The sequence below is a fragment of the Chrysochloris asiatica genome, unplaced genomic scaffold (genome assembly GCF_000296735.1).
Source record: "Chrysochloris asiatica unplaced genomic scaffold, ChrAsi1.0 scaffold00039, whole genome shotgun sequence".
Taxonomy (NCBI): Eukaryota; Metazoa; Chordata; class Mammalia; order Afrosoricida; family Chrysochloridae; genus Chrysochloris; species Chrysochloris asiatica.
The window spans coordinates 10,792,161-10,813,861 of record NW_006408557.1 but is presented as its reverse complement, the minus strand read 5'-3'; the positions used below and the strand labels follow the sequence as shown (position 1 = coordinate 10,813,861).

At 38.9% G+C, this 21,701-nt stretch overlaps 1 protein-coding gene across 1 annotated transcript in view; it reads left to right on the top strand.

Annotated features, from left to right (window-relative positions):
- Nucleotides 1-21,701, top strand: part of RALGAPA2 (Ral GTPase activating protein, alpha subunit 2 (catalytic)) — a 535,657-nt gene that overhangs the window by 213,580 nt on the left and 300,376 nt on the right. The window contains exons 19-21 of the mRNA XM_006860649.1: nt 7,554-7,644; nt 9,236-9,409; nt 20,039-20,232. Coding sequence (XP_006860711.1) covers nt 7,554-7,644; nt 9,236-9,409; nt 20,039-20,232 — 459 coding nt within the window. The remainder of the gene's footprint in view (nt 1-7,553; nt 7,645-9,235; nt 9,410-20,038; nt 20,233-21,701) is intronic.

Here is a 21,701-nt window from a genome sequence, read left to right as displayed (position 1 = left end):
GGTCTGCATCAGATTCCCCCTTATTTATTATTTGTTTAAGGGACGCTGCCTGTCTTAGGCGGTCAGTGCGAATTCCTCAGTCTTACCCATCATCGAAACTCATTGCAGCATGGCAATGGCTCTGTCTTAGGTTGCCGAGTGGTTTTGTTTTGGTTATGTTTATAACAAATATTTTCTTCTATTCTTTTCATTTTCTTTACAGTGTCTTTTGATGATCAGAAATTCTAAATTGTTATTACTCAGTAGTCAGTTATTTTTATGGTTAGTTGTTCTTGTTAGTTACCATGGTTTCAACTCACTGATCCTGTGTACAACAGAACAAACACTGCCTGGTCCTGTCATATCCTCACAGTTGTTCTATGTTTGAGCCCATTGTTGCAGGCACTGTGTAAGTCCATCTCATTGATGGTCTTACTCTTTTATGCTGACCCTCTACCAAGCATGATGTTCTTTTCCAGGGACTAGTCCTTCCTGATGACTTGTCCAAAGTAAGGCAGAGTCTGACCATCTTAGCTTCTAAGGCATATTGTGCTGAACTCCTCCCAACAGAGATGTGTTGTTATTTTGGTAGTGTATGGTATATTCAATATTCTTTGCCAGTCCATCTCGCTGAGGGTCTTCCTTCTTTTCTCTGACCCTCCACCTTACCATGCATGATACCCTTTTCCAGTGACTGGTCCCTCCTAACAATATGTCCAAAGTATGAGAGATGAAGTTTGGCCATCCTGGCCTCCAAGGAGCACTCTGGCTGCACTTCTTCCAACACAGATCTACTGGTTCTTTTGGCAGCCCATGGCACTTTCACTATTCTCCTCCAACACCATAACTCAAAAGCATCAATTATTCTACAGTCATCAATTCTTCTTAGGTCTTCTTTATTCATTGTTGATGCAGATGAGGCCACTGAAATGTCCTCAAATTACATCTTTGTTTTTTTTCACACTTTAAAGAGATATTTTGTAATATATTTGTGTAATACAATACTTCCTTTGATTTCTGGTGTGGCTTTGCCAGTTAGTGCACTAAACTGCAAAGTCAGTTTGAACCACAAGGAACCAGCTGCTCCTCAGAAGCACTATACATGGTTGTTATGAGTCGGAACCAACTCTTTGCTACATAAGAACAACAACTTCTGTGGATGTTCATTGTGGGTTTTATTAAAAAATTTAAAACTCTATTCCATAAGGATAAAAAATCTTCTAATTTCTTTTGCAAATGTTTTAATTTTGCTATACTTTTTTTTTTTTTTTTTAAATCTTTCTGGAATTGAGTTTTCTTTATGGAGTTAGGTAGGGATCCATGTTCTTTTTTTTCCCCCCACTTATCCCAGGCCCACCCTTTTTTTTTTTCTTTATTGATTTACAGTTTTGCTTTTGCTCGGCTCTCCATATAATACTGTTTCCTGAATACATAAGGTTTCATGTTGCTACTGTTTACCTAGAGTGTTGGCTATTTTGTTTCTTTCTGGATTCTACTACAGCATTATAATTAGTCTCGTCCTTCCCTCTTCTCTACTTCCCCTTATTATGGAACCTATTTTCCTTTATTGCTATTGAAAAGTTTTATATCTATCATGTCTAGTTTTCGTTCCTTTCTGTTCTTTATCCTCAGGAACTTTGTGATGCATGGTTAAGTACTCAGCTGCTAACCAAGATTGGTGGTTTGAACTCACCAGCTGTTCCATAGGAGAAAGATGTGGCAGTCTGTTTTTGTAAAGGTTATAACTTTGGAAACACTATAGGCCAGTTCCTTTTTGTCTTATAGGGTTCCAGTGAGTTGGAACTGACGCATTGGCAACAGGATTTTCTGTCCTTTTTGTTGTTATTTTTTTCAATTTCTTTATGGTATATGTAGGTAAAGGTTCCTTTTGGTTCATCCATTTATTTATTTATTTTTTTATATGTGTCTTGCAGATACTTGTCTTCCATTGTTTTTGACGTTCAATGTAACTATTGATAGGTATGAATTAATTGTTGTCATTTACGTTTTTTTGTGGTGCTGTTCATTCTTTGTTCTTCACGCCTTCTTGTGTTGAATTTGTTTTTTGTGCTATTTCTTGTCAGTTTTTTCTTAGTTTTAATGTTTCCTTGTTCTACTTGGATCTTCATTTTCATGGTAAATTATGAAGTATTAACTTTCTTTGAAGTTACCCTGTAGTCTACTAACTTTTCCCTCCCTTTAAGACAGTCTATTGTATCCTGCAATCTACCTGATGTCCTCACCACCTGGATCTGTGTTTCTATATCTTTCTCTTCTTTGACATTATTATTATTTTGATATTTGATTGGCCTCACAGGTGCTCTGAATTCGTTTTTGTAATTTTGTTCTGTTCTAAACTCTGCTTCTGTCAACTGAGTTCTGTGTGATGTTATCACGTCTGTCAACCTGTAGTTATTGCCTATTCTTGTTGGTTTTCATTCCAAAGATCTCCCTTTAGGATGTTTTGAAGCACTTGACAAAGTCTCTTAGCTTCTGTTTATCCTGGAATGTTTTGATTGCACCAACAATGACAGTTTTTTGAGTAGATGATTCTTGGTTGGCTGTTTATTTCTTTTATATATGTCTCCTCATTGCCTTGTTGCCTGCATGGTTTCTGCTGAGAAGTCAGAGCTTAATCTGATTTGCTTGCCTTTGTAAGTAACACTACTCTTTCTCTGGCTTCTTTTAGGATTCTCTCATCTTTGATTTTGGAGAGCTTGATTATGATATGTCTTGGTGATTTTCTTTTGGGGTCTATCCTGCCTGGGGTTCGTTTAGCTTCTTGAATGCTTACCTTTTCATATTTCAAGATGTTAGGGAAATTTTCTTTCAGACACTCTTCAACTATCTCCTCTGTGGACTTCTGTGATTCTTCCTGTTCTGGAATGCCAATAATTCTTAAGTTATTCCTCTTTATGGTATCCAACATGAATCTTAGACTCTCTTCAAATTTTTTTCATTCTTTTTCTGCTTGCTCTTCTGTCTTAACAGTATTGAGAGATTTGTCTTCCAGATCATTATTTCTGGCTTCCATCTCTTCACTTCTATTCTTTTGCCCTTTCAGTGTATTGTCCATATCTGATATTGTATTATTATTCATCTGATCCTCTTTTGGCAGGTTTTGAATTGTTTCCAGTGCTATATCTATCTTGTTTGAGTGCTCCTGTAGCACTTTCCTGACTTCTTCCCTATTTTCCTATACTCCTCTATGGAGTATTTGGATTTTTTTTCCATATTATTCTTCTGAATTCCTTCTCAGGCAGATCCAAAGCCTGCTCTTCTTCTAATGGGAAGACTATGTCTGCCTCCAGCTCATTTGTCTCAGTTACTCTTTTCTGGTTTTGGGCATGTGCTGAGATCTTTTGTTGTTGTTTTTTCTTGGATATTTTCAATAGTTAGATGTGTTTTCAATGATTAAATGAATGTATGTTGCTGTGTTGTTATGCTATTGAGTTTCTCCTGGTGGATGTGATCTGGAGATTGGCTTGCCTTTTCACGTCTCGTATTACTCAGCTGCAAGCTAGCTTAGCAATTGTTGGCTATCTGTGTAATGTCTACTAGCTAGTATTGGCTCCTATCTGGATGGTGAAATATTATGGGGTATGCTTGTAGCTTGGCTATATGCTTGTAGCTTGCCTCTTCTTGGATAACAGTAGGGAGAGAAAACCTACACCCCCAGAAAAAAGTGAGACCAAAAGGACCAAAAAACAGAAGCAATATAAAAGCAGAGACAAAAAGCACCACACAACAACAAAAATAAAACCGTAGCTGACTGTCTAGTAGCCTTTGCTGCACAGGTCAGTGTGTGTGCACAGTAGAAATCTCCATTGGTGGGGAGGGGTGTGTCCACTCGCTCTGGCCCCTCCTTTGGTCAGCACCGTGGAGGTGTGCATATAGATATTGAGAAATGAATGGAGGAAAGATTGTCCACTATTTTTATCTCTGAAGGTCAGTTAGGTATCTGTGTATGTACAGCATAATTCTCAAAATAGCTGCGTCCTTGTATGTAGTAGTTGGTGTTGGTTCTTGCCTTTTATGTTGGGACCTTACAAGGTGCAAATAAGATTTGGCTGTATGTCCAGGCCTGCTGTCTCTTGTTAGGTGGGGCCAGAATAAAGGCTCCTGCCCAGGTCAGCTTTAGGGCTAAGTCCCAGAGTCAGATGTCATAAGAAGCAGACAAAGGATTAGCTTGTGGGACTGATTTCAGGGATTTCCTCTTTGTGCCATGGGAAAGTTGTACTCTGAGCACAGCACTGGATCCTTTTGGGGGTGTGCTCCCACCTGCCTGAAGGTGTCTGGGCTGGGCAGAAAGGGTGTGACGGGAGAGGAGGAAAGAAAAGTGTAAAAAGCCTTAATACCTCTTTTTCCAGAAGCCTTTCCTTGATTTCAGCACTATATCCTGTCTTCCATGGTTTTGGGAAAATTCTGAATAATCATCTCTTCAAATACTGCCTCTTTTTTGTTCTGGTACTCTGGGTAAAATTATATTAGACTTTCTCATTCTGTCTTCCATGTGTCTTAAACTCACTTTTGTGTTTTCTATCCTCCTTTATTCTCTGAGTACATACATACTGGGTAGCTTCATCAGCTTTGTATAAAAGGGCTCCAAACAGTTCATGGAAAAATAGAATTGAAAGACATGGGTTTTTCCACAAACTTTTTGAAGCCCCCTTATATTCCATTTCAATAATTGTTATTTTACTCCTATCTAGCTTGCTGTTTAATATTTACATCGAAATATTAAAAACCATTATGCTTTTTGCTTCTGAAACTTCAATTGCTTTTTCAACAAATAATTTTTAATACTCTCTTATTGCTTGCTCATTTTTGTGATCTCTTTCATTCTTTTAAAAATTCCACAAATTACAATTCTAAATTCTGTATCTGATTGTCTTATGAAGTCCCCCTTTAAGATCTCAATCTTACATATGTTGTTTTTGAAGCTTCTTGTGGTGATTACTTGCTTGGTTGTTTGGTGATCTTTGATTATGTTCACCTTGTCTATTCTTAATCTACAGAAAACCTGAATGTGTAGGTTGATGATGCTTTATCTAGACAAAATTTGCATGTGTTTCTTCATGAAGCAGGGAGCACTACATTCAGTCTGGTGTTGTGGTCCTTTTGCCACATACGATTGGTCCCTTTGCCACTGGGTTGACAACATTGGTATTGACCTTCAGGGCTGTCCTATTTTACTGCCCTTGTTTCTGCTCACTTCGGGCAACGTTGTAGATCACTTGTAGGTTTCCTTTATTTTCTGGATGCCCCAGGTTGCAGCCAAACATTTATATAGGATCTAGTTCTATAGCTAGAAGTTACTTAGTCTTGCATTTGATCAGAAGCAAAAGCATCTGCATTCTGATTTTTAATTAGAAAATATCCTGGGCATATTTCCATTGAACACATTAAATATGTATCATTCTTCATTAAAACTGTGATATCCTTTTCGTTAATCAATTAATTCCTATGGATTAAAAAAAAATCTAGTATGCAGAAAGAACCTTACGTTTAAATCTTTATTCCTGTCTTTATCCTCTAGCTCGCCAATCCTGGGTTTTTGTTCCCTTATTGGTGGTGTTGTTAAAAGCCATTGTGTTAGTTCTGACTCATAGTGATACTTGAGTAATGATAGGATTTATGAGGCTGTAAATCTTTGCAGGAACAGAGAGCCTTATGTTTCTCCCACAGAGAAGCTGGTGGACTCGAACCATTGATCTAGTGGTTTGCAATGCAGTGCTTATCCTACATTGCCACCTCAGTCCCTTGTTCCCTTTAGGATATCCAGCCCATAGTTGAAAATTCAATGCCGTAAGTTTTCTCAGATTCTTCTTTTACTTCCTGCCTGCCTGCCTGTTTTCCTTTGACACCATCATTCTCCTGGCTCTCCAGAAACATATCCTTTTGTGATTTAATTTTTTTCTATGATATGTATAGCTGATTTTAAACTTTGCCTGGAATTTTGTAGCATCTCTCTTACTTATCTCTTCTCTTCCATCATCAAAGCTTCATCCTCTTTTTCCTGAATCATTGTTAAGGAATTTTCTTAACTTTAATCTGTCCCATAGGGCATCCTTCTAGATATATTTTTAATCACAGTCTGGTATTGTCTGGAACATATCATTGTTCATTTTGCTATTGAGTCAAAATTTCTAATGTCAATGGCCCACTCTCAGTTGCCTCTTTTAGAAGATATGCATTGTTTTCTTTTTTCCTCTTTATCTGGTTGCCCTGCATTACCTTCTCTAATGGGCTTCTTTCCCTATACATAGAACTTGTAGTCACTATGCCCAACTTCCTGCTTTGACCGTGCTTCCTATTCTCTACCACTTCATGGCTTTTGCCATTTTGAACTGGCTCTCCTGAAACTGTGGACCAGTGATGGTAACTATATACCTGTTATAGAACTTATTTGCATATTTTAAGTATATTGTAATGATTTTGTATAATTTGTATATGTCATATGTCTAAGTAAGTTATTAATTCTTACAGGAAGCAGAACGTCTTAGAATGTTTTACTTATCTGTATTTAATACAAGCACTGTTCAGAAAAGCCTGTGGTACATGTGGTACATTTAACCAGGACTATGCTAAGTAGGATTCCTGGTGTGGTGCTGTGGGCTAATGTACCAGACTGCAAAGCCATTTGAACTGCAAGGTCGGCGGTTCAAGTTCACTGGCTGCTCCTAGGAAACTCTATACAGGGTCGCTATGGGTTGGAATCGACTCGACGGCCCTTAACAACATGCTAAAGAGCTCTGGTGTGGCGCTGTGGGTTAATGAGCCAGACTGTAAAGCCGTTTGAACTGCAAGGTCAGCAGTTCAAGCTCACCAGCTGCTCCTTGGAAACCCTATACAGGGTTGCTATGGGTTGGAATCGACTCAACGGCACTTAACAACAACAACAACAATGCTAAGTAAACATTTAGGTCTAAGTGGAGTTTGTGCCTTCCTGTCATTACATTCTCCAACAATGGGTTAACAAGCCTTCTGGAGAGTTATATTAAGTATATCTGTGTATTTAACGAGGCTAACTGGTTTGTCGTTGTCATTAAGTGCTGTTGAGTCTGTACCAACTTACAGCGACCCTATAGAGGGTTTTCTAAGCTATAAATTTCTGTGGTAACACAAAGCTTCATCTTTCTCCTATGGAGCAGCTGATGGACTCAAATCACCATCCTTGTGATTTGCACTCCAGTGTTTATCCCCCAGAGCCTCTACGCTCCTGAGTAACTGGTTGTTGTTAAGTGCCGACAAGTCGGTTACCACTCATAGCTACCCTGTAGGACTTTACAATATACTGCTTTCCTATACTTTTTCCTTTTTATAATATATCAGTTTAACTGGATGTCAGTTGACAAAGTAAAGCCCTTAAATGTAAAGTTTCAGGTCTTGAGTAATTTATAATTCAGTTATAGTAATTTGTGAACACATATCTTTCTAATGTAAACCATTCTCTTTTTGTTCCTATTATTATTGTTTGTTTGTCTTCTTTAGAATTGGTGACTAGAAACTTAATGATCTTATAAATACTAAAAATTTCCTGTAACAAATGTAGTATTTCTTTTTGTCTAAAGATCTTAGTTCAAAGAAGCAGCAGCCCTGTTGAACTGGATTTAAAAGATGCTTTACAGCAGAAACAAGAAAAATGTGGTGAAAGACAGAAGAGTAAGTTTCAGGAAATATGGTTTGTGTTCACCCAAATACAGAATTAATGTGTTTTATTTTGTTCTTGGGAGTGCGGTGGCTCTGTAGGTTAAACACTGAAATGTGAATCACAAGGCTGATGGTTCAAGTCCACCAGCTGCTCTGTGGGCAAAAGATGAGATTTCTACTTACGCAAAAATTTACAGCCTCGGAAACCCTATACAGGGTCGATATGAGTTGAAACTGATTAAATAGCACTTAACAGCACAACAATATTCTTGCCTTTCTTGCTGGAGACCCAGGTTTGATTCCTGGCCAGTGCACCTCATGTGCAACCACCACTCATCTTTCAGTGTAGATGTGTGTTTACATTTCTGAATGGGTTTCAATGGCATTTTCAGACTATAAACAGACTAAGGAGAAAGGCTTGGTGATATACTTCTGAAAATCAGCCAGTGAAAACCTTATCTTCTTGTGCATGGAGTATTTATGAGTTGGAGGCCAAATTGATGGCATATAACTAAAACAGAATAAACAGGGGACAGCAGATTAGCTGAAGTGAGCCTGGAAGAGTGACAGATACAAAGACCATTTGGAGGTGTGAACAGAGAGAAAGGGTTATGAAATATATCAGATTTAGAGGAGCAGAGTTACTTAGGTTTGTTTGTGTCAGACTAAATAACCCTGTTGTTGTGTTTGTTGTTAAGTGCTATTGAGTCTGTTCTGACTCTTAGCGACCCAGAATTGAGTTTACAAGGAGTGGATGGTGGGTGTGAACCACCCACTTTGTTGTTAACAGTCCAGTGCTTATCCTACTGCACTATACCAGAACTCCCAAATTGCCCTGTAAATCTTAATAATTTTTTAAGGCATCATTGTATCATGACAAATACATCAAAGGGTTTAAAGGAGGAGAATATCTATTGGAGAAAATCTATTTTAGCAGAATCTGTCACTCCCAGTCATCCTGGATGATTTATCTGACCTAGGTCTAGACACCAGGCTCAAGGTGTCCCTTGACTCTTTTGTCCAGTAGAATAAATTTCTGTTAGTGATGGAATCAGTTCTCACCCTTTTCCTCTACCTTCCCCATTTTATTGGTGAATAAGTAGCAGTAGAAAAGTTAGTGACTTGATGGAATCATGTGTGTGTAGGAATAACTGTCAGTGCAGACTCCTTGCAAAGAGTGACACTTGTGTGATGATATGTTGTGAAGCTTGTAATGACTATTAACTCCCTGTTCATAGAAGCTTTGTGTTGTTGACGGAAAGTCCCATACAGGCATCTTTTGAGCCTCTCTGCAGGTTCTTCCAAAGCCACAGAACAAGTGATTTCCTGCTATATCAGCAGCTGTTTAGGTGTTAAACCAATCCCCTGTGTGTCACGGTATACCTACATCCTGTACAGTTTTCAGTGACTGTGACCTTTCAAAAGTAGATTGTCAGGGCATCCTGTGGATAGATTCGAACCACAAACTTTTTAGTTAGTAGGTGAATGCTTAACCATTTTTGTCAGTCATTTTAAGAGTTTCGTCACTTGCATATCGGTGATTGTGACTGTTGTGATTATCAGTATTTGTTATCTCAAGCTTTGATTCTCTCCATTGTGCCAGGTGAAAGTGTCATTAGCGATACGCCTCTGGGCTATACCAATGAAGCAGAGCTATCCTTGAGTGCCTGGCAGAGCTGTGAAGAGGACCCAGAATTGAACACTCCCACAGATGTGGCTGATTCTGATGCACGTCAATGGTTACAACTGAGTCCCACTGATGCTTCAAACTTAACAGGTAATTGTATATTTAAAATAGAGGTACCAAGTTAATACTGAGAGATCTCAGACTTTGCTACCTAAAAGAACTTTTAGGAAGATGTTAGCACATTGATGATGGTGGTACCAACTCCAACAAAATTGATATGCACCCTCAACTACCTGCTCATAATTAATCATGAATTTTCTGAGTACTGAATGAAAAGAGTTTTAAATTAGTGGCCGGGTACAGGAGGAAGCCTAGCATGTCAATGTCCAGTGTCCAATACAAAAGGAAGGGACAGTACTTGTGTCAAATATTTACCATCCCTGGTTGAATTGTGTCTACTTTGGTAAAATAATGATTTATCTACCTTTAACATGTCATAAATCCCGGGTAAGTTAAGAAGTTTGGGTACCTTATTGATTAATGTTTAAAAAATTTATTTTACAGAGTATTTAATATACACAAGATAAGCTGTAACACATATGTAAGTTAAGGAGTGGTGGTGGTGGTTCTGTGCCGTGGAGTCTGTTCTGACCCATAGCAACCCTGTACAGCATTTCTGAGGCTGTAAATCTTTACGGGAGCAGAAAGCCTCATCTTTCTCCCACAGCACAGTTGGTAGTTTCGAACTGCTGATCTTGCGGTTTGCAGGCCAATTCGTAACCACTATGCTAAGTTAAAGAGTACAATAATAAAACGAATTCCAGTAAATTTACCCCCAATGTAAGAAATAGAACAATATCCAAAGTAATAATGCCTTTGTTTTGTTTTTTTAGTATTTTTACCACATATGCTTGTGAGCCGAAACAATATTTATTTGCTCTTTGTTTTTTAGCTTTTTATTAATAATGTTATATGCTACTTTTTCACACACACACACACACACACACACACACACCCTGCATTATATTTCTAAGATTCATGCATAGACTACAGAGCCAAGCTTTCTGGCACTACATCCAGGTTCTGAAAAGGAATTGCTTAGTGGTCTTGCTCTCCTTCATATTTTTGTCTGCAAAGTAGAGATAATAACTGCAAGCCACAAGGTCCGTGGTTCAAGCCCACCAGCCGCTCTGTCGGAGAAGGATGAAGTGTTCTGCTCCCTCGAAGATGTAAAGCCTTGGAAACCTTGTACAGAGTCACTATGAGTCAGAAATGACTCCATGGCACTTAACAACAACAACAACAACAAATCTCTCAGGCTTGTTGGAGGAATAAATAAGTGAACATAATCAAGTACAGAGAACAGTGTTGTGTAAGAGCTCTGCAGTTTTAATGATTCCCGTGTACACACCCATACACACACAGAGAGAACGAGAGAAGAGAAATCCAGGCTTTCTGTTCCCGTAAAGATTTACAGCCTTGAAAACCTTATACAGGGTCACTGAGTCAAAATCGACTCCATGGCACGTAACCAACCAACCAGTCTTCTAAGAGCTGCCTATGTGTTTTTCACTTCTTTTACAGTTTTGCTGAAAATTGAAATTTTTGTAGTCTTAACAAGTCCAGATTTAAGCAACCCAGTCTTCCCCAGTTTTTGACTATCTTAACCAGCAGGCATCCAAAGAAAATGATTCTGTAACATTTTAGTTATAGGATAAATAGTATAAAATTATATAGAAAGACCATTACATTCTTCATTTGCCATTTGTCTCTATGCTGTGAAATGCATCAATCAGTCTATGTTCTTCCTTATTCGTTGTCGAGACTTTCACATGGCTATGAGGCTGTAGCGTAGTGGTTACGAATCGGGCTATGAACCGCAAGGTCAGCAGTTCGAAACTACCAGCTGTTCCGCCGGAGAAAGATGAGACTTTCTGCTCCTGTAAAGATTTACAGCCTCAGAAACCCTGTCCAGGGTCACTATGAGTTGGAACCGACTCCACGGCACATAACAACAACAACATGAGGCTATTGAAAAGACCATGACATGGGTCAGATACACCGTAGTCCTCAAAGTGATAGCTGTGCTCTTTAACCCTTTGAAGATGCCTTTTGCAACAGATTTGGCCCATGCAAATCTGATTTCCTGACTGATGCTTCCATTAGCATTGACTGTGGATCCAAGCAAAACTACGTTCTTGATATCTTCAGTCTTTTTCTGATGTTTTTTATTGGTCACATTATGAGGATTTTTGTTTTCTTTACATTAAGGTGCAATCCATCCTGAAAGCTGTAGAGTTTGATTTTCATCAGTTTTTCAAGTCTCCTTGACTTTGAAGCAAGCGAGTTTGTGTCATTTGCATATCATAGATTGTAAATGATTATGCCTTTCTCTAATTTTGATACCACATTCTTCTTCATATAATGTGGTGGTGGTTGTGTGCCACTGAGTTGGTTCCGACTCATAGCAACCCTGTACAAGGTTTCCGAGGCTGTAAATCTTTACGGGATAGAAAGCCTCATCTTTCTCCAGTAGAGCAGCTGGTAGATTCAAATTACTTACCTTGCCGTTAGCAGCCCCGCTCATAATCCACTTTGCTGCCAGGTTTCCTTAAGAGTAGCATCTGCTTCTCCAATTATTTACTCAGCATTTTGAATAAGTTTTGTGAAAGGATTCAACCCTGGCATGCACTTCTTTTGACTTAAATCATTCTAAATCTCTTTGCTCTCTTGGTCTGTGTGAGGTTCTCATGAGCACAATGAAATGTTCTGGAATTCTCATTCTTCACAATATTATGCATAGTTTATGATGATCCATACAATGGAGTGCCTTTATATAGTCAGCAAAGCACAAGCAAACATCTTTCGGTTATTCTCTGCTTTCATCCAAGATCCATCTGATTTCAGCAATGGTATTAGTTCTATGTTCCCTCCTGAATCCAGCTTGCATTTCTAACAGTGTCCTGTCAATGTACTGCCAAAACAGTCTTTGAATTATCGTCAGATATATTTTTCTTGTAGGTGATATTAACAGTCACCTTTCTTTGGAATGGGCACAAATGTAGATCTCTTGCAATGGGTTGTGCAGATAGCTGTCTTCTAAATTTCTTGGAATAGACGAGTGAGCACCTCAGGGTTTCATCAGCTTGTTGAAATATTTCAATTTGTAATTCCATCAATTCTTGGATCTTTCTTTCTCACCATTGCCTTCAGTACAACTTAGACTTATTCCTTCAATACCTTTGGTTCTTGATCATATGCTTCCGCTTGCAATGGTTGGATAAAAATCAACTCTTTTAGGTAGAGTGACTTTGTATATTCCTTTCATTGCCTTTTAATGCTTCCTGCACCCGTGTTGTTGTTACGTGCCGTCAAGTCAGTTCCAACTCATAGTGACCCTGTATAGGGTTTCCGAGGAGCAGCTGTTGGGTTTGAACTGCTGACCTTGTGGTTCGCAGTTCAGTGCTGATCTTACAGTGCTGCACCATAGAATCCTTCAGTATTGCAAGTTGAGGCTTAAATGTTTTCTTCAGTTCATTCAGCTTAAAAAATACTGAGTGTGTTCTTTCTTTCCTAACTGTAGAGCTTTTCATATTTCATTCTAATACTTGACTTTTGTCTTCTTGACATGCCCTTTGAAATTTTCTGTTCAGCTCTTTCGCATCCTCATATTTTCCTGTCACTTTAGTTTCTCTATGCTCACGAGCAGTTCCAGGGTCTGTACAGATATGGTGTTCTTGATGTCATGCCCCATCTCGCCTGGTGGTGGTGGTTGTGTGCCATGGAGTTGGTTCAACTCACAGCGACTCTGTAACTCTTCATGGGAGCAGAAAGCCTCAACTTTCTCCCTCAGAGTGGCTGGTAGACTTGCATTGCTGACCTTGTAGTTAGCAGGGCATCTCATAATCCACTACACTACCAAAGCTCCTAATTCGGTCATTAGTATCAAATGCATCAAATCTGTTCTTCAGATGGTTTCTGAATTCAGGTGCAGTATATTTAAGGTCAGACTCCTGGTGTGGTGCTGTGTGCGCTGAGCTGCCAAGTCAGTTTGAACCACATGGTCAGCGATTCAAGCTTACCATCCGCTCCTCAGAAACCTATGCAGGGTCGCTAAGGGTCAGAACTGACTCAACAGCAATTAACAACAACAATAATACTTAAGGTCATATTTTGACTGTCGTGATCTTGTTTTAATTTACTTCCACTTTAGCCTAAACTTGGATATGAGTTTTTGATATTCTGTTCCACAGTTAACCCCTGGTCTTGTTGTGACTGATGATACTGAGCGTTTCCATTGTCTATTCCCACAAATGTAGTTAATTCAATTCCTGTGTATTCCATTTGGTAAGGTCCACATGTATATTCAGCTTATAGATTATGTTGTTGAAAAGAGGTATTTGTAATGAAGAAGTATCTGGTCTTGCAAAATTGTACCATGTGATCGCCAGCATTATTTCTGTCCAAGACCTTATTTTCCAATTACTGATCCTTCCTCTTTGTTCCCAACTTTCACATTTCAATCACTAGTAATTATCACTTAATCTTGATTGCATGTTTGATAAATTTCAGATTGAAGAAGTTGATTGTTGTTGTTGTTAAGTGTCATTGGATCCATTTAAAATGCTTTATAAGGTTTCTGAGGCTATAAATCTTTGTGGGAATAGAAAGCCTCATCTCCTGCAGAGCAGCTGGGGCCTGAAACCACTGACCTTGTGGTTCACAGTCCAGTGCTTATCTTATCAAGGAGCCACTGTGTTCCCTGAACAGGTTTGTAGAATTCTTCAATTTTATCATCTTTGTCTTTAGTAGTTGCTGTGTAAATTTGACTATTATCTGGTCTTCCTTGTAGACATTTAGATATTGTCCTATCACAGACAATATTGTACTTCAAGATAGATCTTGGGCTGGACTTTTTGATGATGAATTTGACAATATTCCTCTATAATTTATCATTTTGGGCATAGTAAATTATATGATTACCTGATTTAAAATGTCTAATACCAGTCCATATAGATCTTTATGTATTCCATTTAACTTTTGAGTATTTCCAAGTTTCCTAGATTTATATTTTGTATATGTCATGTTGCTAATGTTAATGGATGTTTACAGTTGTTTTTTTCTTATTTTGTGTTTTGCTCCATCAGCAAATGAAGGTCCTGTAAGCTTTACTCCATTTGTATCATCAAGGTCAACTCTACTTTGAGGAAGCCACTCTTTCCAAGTTGTATTTTGAGTGTCTTCCAATCTGAGTGTTTCATCTTCTGGCACTATATCAGGCAGTGTTCCAGCACTCTTTATAAGGTTTTCAGTGGCTAACCTTTTAGAAGTGATTTGCCTTTCCATCTTTGTAGTCTATCTTAGTCTGGAAGCTCTGCTGAACCCTGTGCACCATGGCTGACCCTGCTGGTATTTAAAATACTGTAGGCATAGCTTTGATCATCACAGCAACACACAAGCCACTACAGTGTGACAAACTGATAGGCAAGTGATGGCATTACCCATTAGAGAACTACAAATGAAAAACTCAGTGCAATGCCTCTCCATGTTTGTTGTTGTCAGTTGCTGTTAACTCCATTCTGACTCATGTGAATGGCTCCATGGGATTTCCAGGTGTGTGATTTTCAGAGACAGAGCACCAAGCCTGTCTTCTGAGGTGCTTCTAAGTGGTTTGAACCACCAGTCTTCTGGCTAGTAGTTGAGCATTTAACCTTTTACACCACCCAGGGACTGGCTCCCCATACCTATCAGAATGGTTAAAAAAATATATGTAACACAACATATACCAACTCAACACTTTTAGCTATACAATTTAGTGATACATAAATTAAACCATAGAATTACTATAAGACCCAGCAGTTCCTCTCCTAAGTATATGTGCCCAAACATGGACAGATACAGGTACAACAATGTTCACTGCAGCTCTATTCATAATAGCTAAAAGTTTGAAGCACCCTAGGTGACCGATGGTAGATGAACGATGGTTGGTTGTGTGCAGGCAAGTCGGTTCTAACTCACAGTGACCCCTAATAGGGTTTCTGAGACTGTAAAAGCGTCATCTTTCTCCCATGGAGCAACTGGTAGATTGGAACTGCTTGCCTTGCTGTTAGCAACCCAGCTTGTAATCCAATATGCTATCAGTGGATGAATGAATAAATAAAATGTGGTACAGCTATCCTATGGTATGAAGTGGTATCTCAGAGATATAGGGTTGCACGTTGGGCTGCTAACTACAAGTTAGTAGTTTGAATCCACTAGCAGCTCCACGGGCGAAAGATGAGGCTTTCTGCTCCCATAATGATTGACAACCTCGGAAACCTATAGAGACAACTATGAATGGCAGACGGCAGTAACACCAGCAATTATGGTTGGTGATGTTTAATGAAGGAGCCCTGGTGGGCTATGGTTAAGCAATTAGCTACTAACCAAAAGATTGGCAATTTGAACTTACTAGTTGCTTGCTTCACGGAGGAAAGACATGGCTGTCTGCTTCTGTAAAGATTTAAAGCCTTGGAAATCCTATGGGCAGTTCTATACTGTTATATGTCTTATGATATAACCCAGGAATTTTACTCATTGGGCATTATCAAAGAGAAATACCAACATGTTCACACAGAAACCTGTACATGCACATTTAGAGCAGCTTTATTCATAATGCCCCCAAATAGGAAGCTATCCAAATTTCTTTCAGCAGGTGAATGGAAAAACAAATTGGTTTATCCATAAAACAGGTTGCTATGAGTCTCCTCAACTCAACAGCAATATATATATTTTTAGGTTAATCATATTGAGCATTTTTTCAAGTACTGTTGGCCATTGGAGTATCCTCTTTGGCTAAAATGTCTGTCCACGTCCTTTGAAAATTTATAGATTAGGTTGTGTGTCTGTTTGTTATAGTTTTGTATATATTTGGTTATTGGACCCTTGTTCAATTACGGTTCCCAAATTTTCTCCCAAGCTGTATGGTGTCTTACTTTTTTTTTTTTTTAAATAAAGTCCTTTGATGAACAGAAGTATTTAATTTTTATGAGATCCTGTTTACCTATTTTGTCTTTTGTTGTTACTGTTTTTGTTATATTTGATACTCCATTGTTTAAAGCTAGGTCCTACAGCTATATCCCTGATTTTTTCCCTAAGAATTATTATGGCTTTAATTTTCACATTTAGGCCCTTGATTCGTTTTGAAATTTTTTTGTGTATGGTGTGAAGCCTGGGTCCTAATTTATTCTTCTGCATGTGGAAATCCAATTTTCTTACTGTATTAAAGAGACTCCTGCTTGTCCATTGAGTGAACTTAACTCCCATGTTGAAAATCAGCTGTATGGGTTTATTTCTGGACTCTCAATTCTATTCCATTAGTCTGTTGTCATACCAGTGCCAGACTGTTTTAATTGGGAACAATAAGTGTGTGTCTTTCTAACTTGTTCTTCTCAAAATTGCTTTGGCTATTTGGGACCTCTTGCCTTTTTATGTAAAATAGACAATTGACTTTTCTATTTCTGTAAAGAATGTTCTTGGAGTTTGGACTAGGATTGCATCTATAGATTGCATTGGATAATATTGATGTCTTAACTATATTGTGTTTCCCAATCAGAATGGTTTACATTAAAAAACCTGACACTACCACGTCCTGGCATAGATATAGAGCAAGTAGAATTAGTGTTTTACTTCTGTAAATGAAATCTGGTATAGCCATTTTGGAAAACAGTTTGACAGTTTCTTTAAGAGTTAAACATACACTTATAACCCAGGAATTCCACTCTTTGGTAATTATCAAAGAGAAATACCAACATGTTCACACAAAAACCTGTACATGCACAATTAGAGCAGCTTTGTTCATAATTCTCCTAAAATGGAAGCTATCCAAATTTCTTTCAGCAGGTAACTGGAAAAACAAATTGGTTTATCCATAAAACATAATATTAATCAGCAGTAAAATGACAACATGGATGAATCTCAAATGCATGATGCTAAGTAAAAAAAGCCTGGCAGAAAAAGCTACATACTGTAGAATTCCATTTATATGTAATTACGTGAAAGTCTAGGCTGGTGATGGTGGTGGTTGTGTGCTATGGAGTCAATTCCAATGCATAGCGACTGGGTTTCCAGGGCTGTAAATCTTTTTTTTTATCTTAAGTTTTTATTGTGAATTGAGTGATAATATACATGGATAGCATCAGCTTTAAATCCATTCTGCTGTATTTCGTTTCATTGCAATGATTCCAATCCCCTCTGTGCATTATCATTCAACAGGATTTGCATCCAAGCCCTCTGTTGTCTTTTGTTTTTTTTGGATATATACCGTAGCACTCAGGAATATATAACCATTCATACAACCCAAGTATATACCATACCTTGCACACCAGCCCCCCGACCACCAGCACACAGCCCCTCTCCCTCCTTGAGTCTGGAGTCCCCAGCCGCTCCATCTCTCCCAGTCATGTCATCGTCTCTGCCTCCATCTCTGGTGTCCCTGCTTTTCTAGATAGCATCCCACCATCAGCTCTTCTCCCTTGATGGTCCCAGGGTCCTCCGCTCCTAGACTGCAAGATCAACCACTCTCCTCTTTTAGTTACAAAACATCTTCCTTTACATTTGTAACATTTACAATCAGTCCTGATAGCAGTTATTCACTGTTGAACCACAGGCGTCTTATCCCCATTTCCTTTCACCAGTCCCGTCTAGACAGGATGGAAACCATTCAGTGGAGATTGTCCAAGCACCTTCTTGAAAACTTGTGAGCTTTGTGCTTTTGTAGGCATACCACCCCCTAATTTTGGGTAGCCAATGTCTAAGTTGCTCATCCCTGTCAACTCTGTGTGCAGAGGGGGTGGGAATGATCCTTGCTATAAAGATTCATTCCCTCTTTGAAGCTACTACATCCATAAGTATAGGTCAGGTTCACCAAATTGTAGCAGATTACACATTTTTTTCCTCTTCTTTTTTTCTCTGGTCCAATTCTGATCATCCAGCCATTGAAACCAGGTCAAGTGGGTACTATTTGCAAGTATGGACATTTTTGTGCTTCTCCCCCCCTCACTTCAGATCAGCTGGATGCTTCACTGTCTGCTCTAGTCCTCTGTGACTATGTTCCCCAAGTCTCACTATACTGCTGGCCAACCAGTTCACAATCCAGGTTGACAGGACTTTGTTGAACATGGTTGGATTTAGTTCACAGCTTCGTTGCTGTTTTTCTCCCACTTCCCCTTATCAATAGACCATCATGGTCACCAGAAAGATGATATACCTGCTTGTGTATTCCCTTTGAGTTTCAGTTTTAGAAGGGCATTTGACCAGGGCTGTAAATCTTTATGGCCTCATCTTTCACCTGCAGAATGACTGGTAGTTTCACACTGCTGACCTTGAGGTTAGCAGCCTGACTCATAACCACAGGAATAGAAAATAGCAGTTTGCTACATAGTTGCCACATGCTGAGAGTAGGGTGATGGGACTTATAAAGGGTTTTTTTTTTTTAATTTTTTAAATTGTGAATTGAGTGAAGGTTTATAGACAGAATCATCAGTTTTACATTCAATAAATCATACACTTTGTCTCACCTTAATGATTGCAGTTCTTTCCATGCAACAACAGTTGTTCTGCTTCCTCCCTGTGGTTATCCATGTACAAATATTCTCTTTCAAGGGCTTATGTATTTGTGGGATATATAAATATACATGACATGATGCATTTCATAAAAGGGATGAAAATTTATTATCTGAAAATTGTATCCCAATAAGCCTGACTTTCTTGCCCCTTGTCTATCAGTTTATCATTCTGTGGTGGCTTGCATGTTGCTATGGTGCTCAAAATTATGCCACAGTATTTAAAATACCAGCCAGGTCACAGATTTCAGGTGGACTTCTAGACTAAGACAAAGAAGAAAGACCTCATGGTCTACTGCCAAGAATTAGCCAGTGAAAATGTTATAGATGACAAGAGAATATTGTCTGACTCACTTGGTTTAGACATGTCTTTAGAGGGATCAGTTACTGTAGGAGGCCATCATGTTGGGTGAAGTGGAGGACCAATAGGCTGAGAGAATCTCCTTGATATAGATTGGTACTTAAATAGTTCTTAGACAGACAAGACCGTGCTAGTAATTGTGGGGATGACACAGGGTCAGGTAATGTTTTTCTGTTGTACATGGATCACAATGAGTTAGACTCAATATGATGCCAACTAACAAAAAGATAACATGGCTTTAACAAAAGGATCCCTGGTGGCACTGTGATTAAGCACATGGCTGATAATCAGAGAACAGCCATTTGAACCCACCACCACTCTGCAGAAGAAAGATGAGGTTGTCTACTCGGTAAAGATTGGAAATCCTATATTGGAGGCCTGTGTGTTGGAATTGACTCGATGACATTGGGTTTGGTTGTTCTTTCTTATGCTGTTGCTATGAATCAGAATTGAAGGCAACAGATTTGCTTTAATTTTACAACAACATCCATAAACGTGACTCCAGCCCTGAGGCCCTCCCTAACCAAACCATCTCTACCCATTCTATTCAAGGTTCTTCCCATTCTCCACTTCTACTTTATAAAACCCTTCACAGGATCCCCAGGGACTGTTGTGTCATTTCTAGGTGGTTGCCTCTTCATCATTGATTTTACTTTTCTAGCCTTTGAGTGCTCAGCTATTTCTCATTTTTCATTTTAAGTTTTTTCTCTGAATTCATGTATTTTTGATTTTAATAATTTATATTAAAGAATAAAGATGATGCTGATGAAATAAAGATTGTATTTTCATGGCTAAAGCACGCATTTTTTTCCATAGATAGCAGTGAATGCCTTGCTGATGATTGTAGCATCATTGCTGGAGGGAATCTCACTGGTTGGCACCCAGATTCTGCTGCTGTGTTATGGCGAAGAGCCTTGGGAATCCTTGGGGATGTGAATAATATCCAGTCACCCAAGATCCATGCCAAAGTATTTGGCTATCTCTATGACCTCTGGTACAAGCTAGCAAAGGTATGTTCTGCTGCCTTACGTTTTATTCTAATACAGGAAAATACATTTATTATTTGATGCAAAAACTGTGTTGCAATTAACTACTAAGCATATTAGGTGTTTAGACAAAGAGGTTACTAGGTGCAAATGTTTTATGCTTAGCTCCAAAGATTGGCGGTTCATACCTACCAATTTGTACCATTGAAGAAAGATATGGTGATCTGCTTCCTTTAAGATTACAACCAATGTTATCATGACTAATTGCGACTGTCCCAACAGTAAAGATAGAAGTTTTGTAACAAAAAGGGGGGAGTAGTAAATCTTGCTCTGGTAGTGTATTAGTTACGAATTAGGCTGCTAATCTCACGGTCAGCAGTTCAAAACTACCAGCTGTTCTGTGGGAGAAAGATGAGGCTCCTGTGAAGATTTACAGCCTTGGAAACCTTGTACAGGGTCGCTATGAGTCAGAACCGACTCCACGGTACATAACAACAACAACAAGAGTTAATCTTGCAGTCTTGGAACAGAGGATTCTAGAACATCAAGGGAGAGGAGCACAAGCAGAATGTGAAACCCTATCCAGAGAAGCAGCAATACCAGAGATGGAGGCAGAGATGATGAAATGGAGAAATACAACTGCTGAGGACTCTAGACTCATGGAAAGAGAAAGGCTGTGTGCTTGCAGCCAGGAGGCAGGCTTGCAGAATGTGCCCTTTGGTTGTTTAAATGATGATATATTCCTGAGTGTTTTTGTGTACATCAAAAACAAAACAAAACAAAAAACCCCAAAGGGAATAGAAGCAAATACTGTTGAATACATGGAGGAGATTGTAATCATTGCTGTGAAACGATACGTGTAAAACTAATGTTCACCCATGTAAACGATCACTCAATTCACAATAAAGATGTGAAAAAATTAGAACATGTATTTAGAAAAAAAAAAGATTATAACCAAGAAGACCCGGTGGGACAATTTTGTTCTATAACACAGTTACTGTGAGTTGAGATTGATTTGACAGCAACAATGTTGGGTTTTTTATGCTTGATTTTAAAGAACAAATAACATTTATAGTGGCCGCTTTATAAATACAAAGGAATTATTTTGTTTAGCCCATGCAAAAATTATGGTACCAGCCACCCCTCCTCCCACAACACTCTCTACTAGACTGGGCTCTATAATTCACTGCGGCGGCCACACACAAGTCAGGTATCATGCTCACAGTTATGGGGTTTATTAGGGAAGTTAACATGTTGCTTCTGGATTAGAAATGATCACAGCACAGTTTTTCGGTCAGGGCAGCCTCTTCTCTGTTGTGCCCACAGACCTGCCTCTCTCTGGCCCTCAGCCTTTCAGCCATGGCCCCCCACAACATTAGAGATCTTTTAGAGTTGCTGATAAATGCCCCCAGGGCATGCCACACCACCATAAACCTCAGTCTTGACCCTAACTTGATGGGTCAGCAAACTGAGTTCCCTAATTAAGTGCCTGG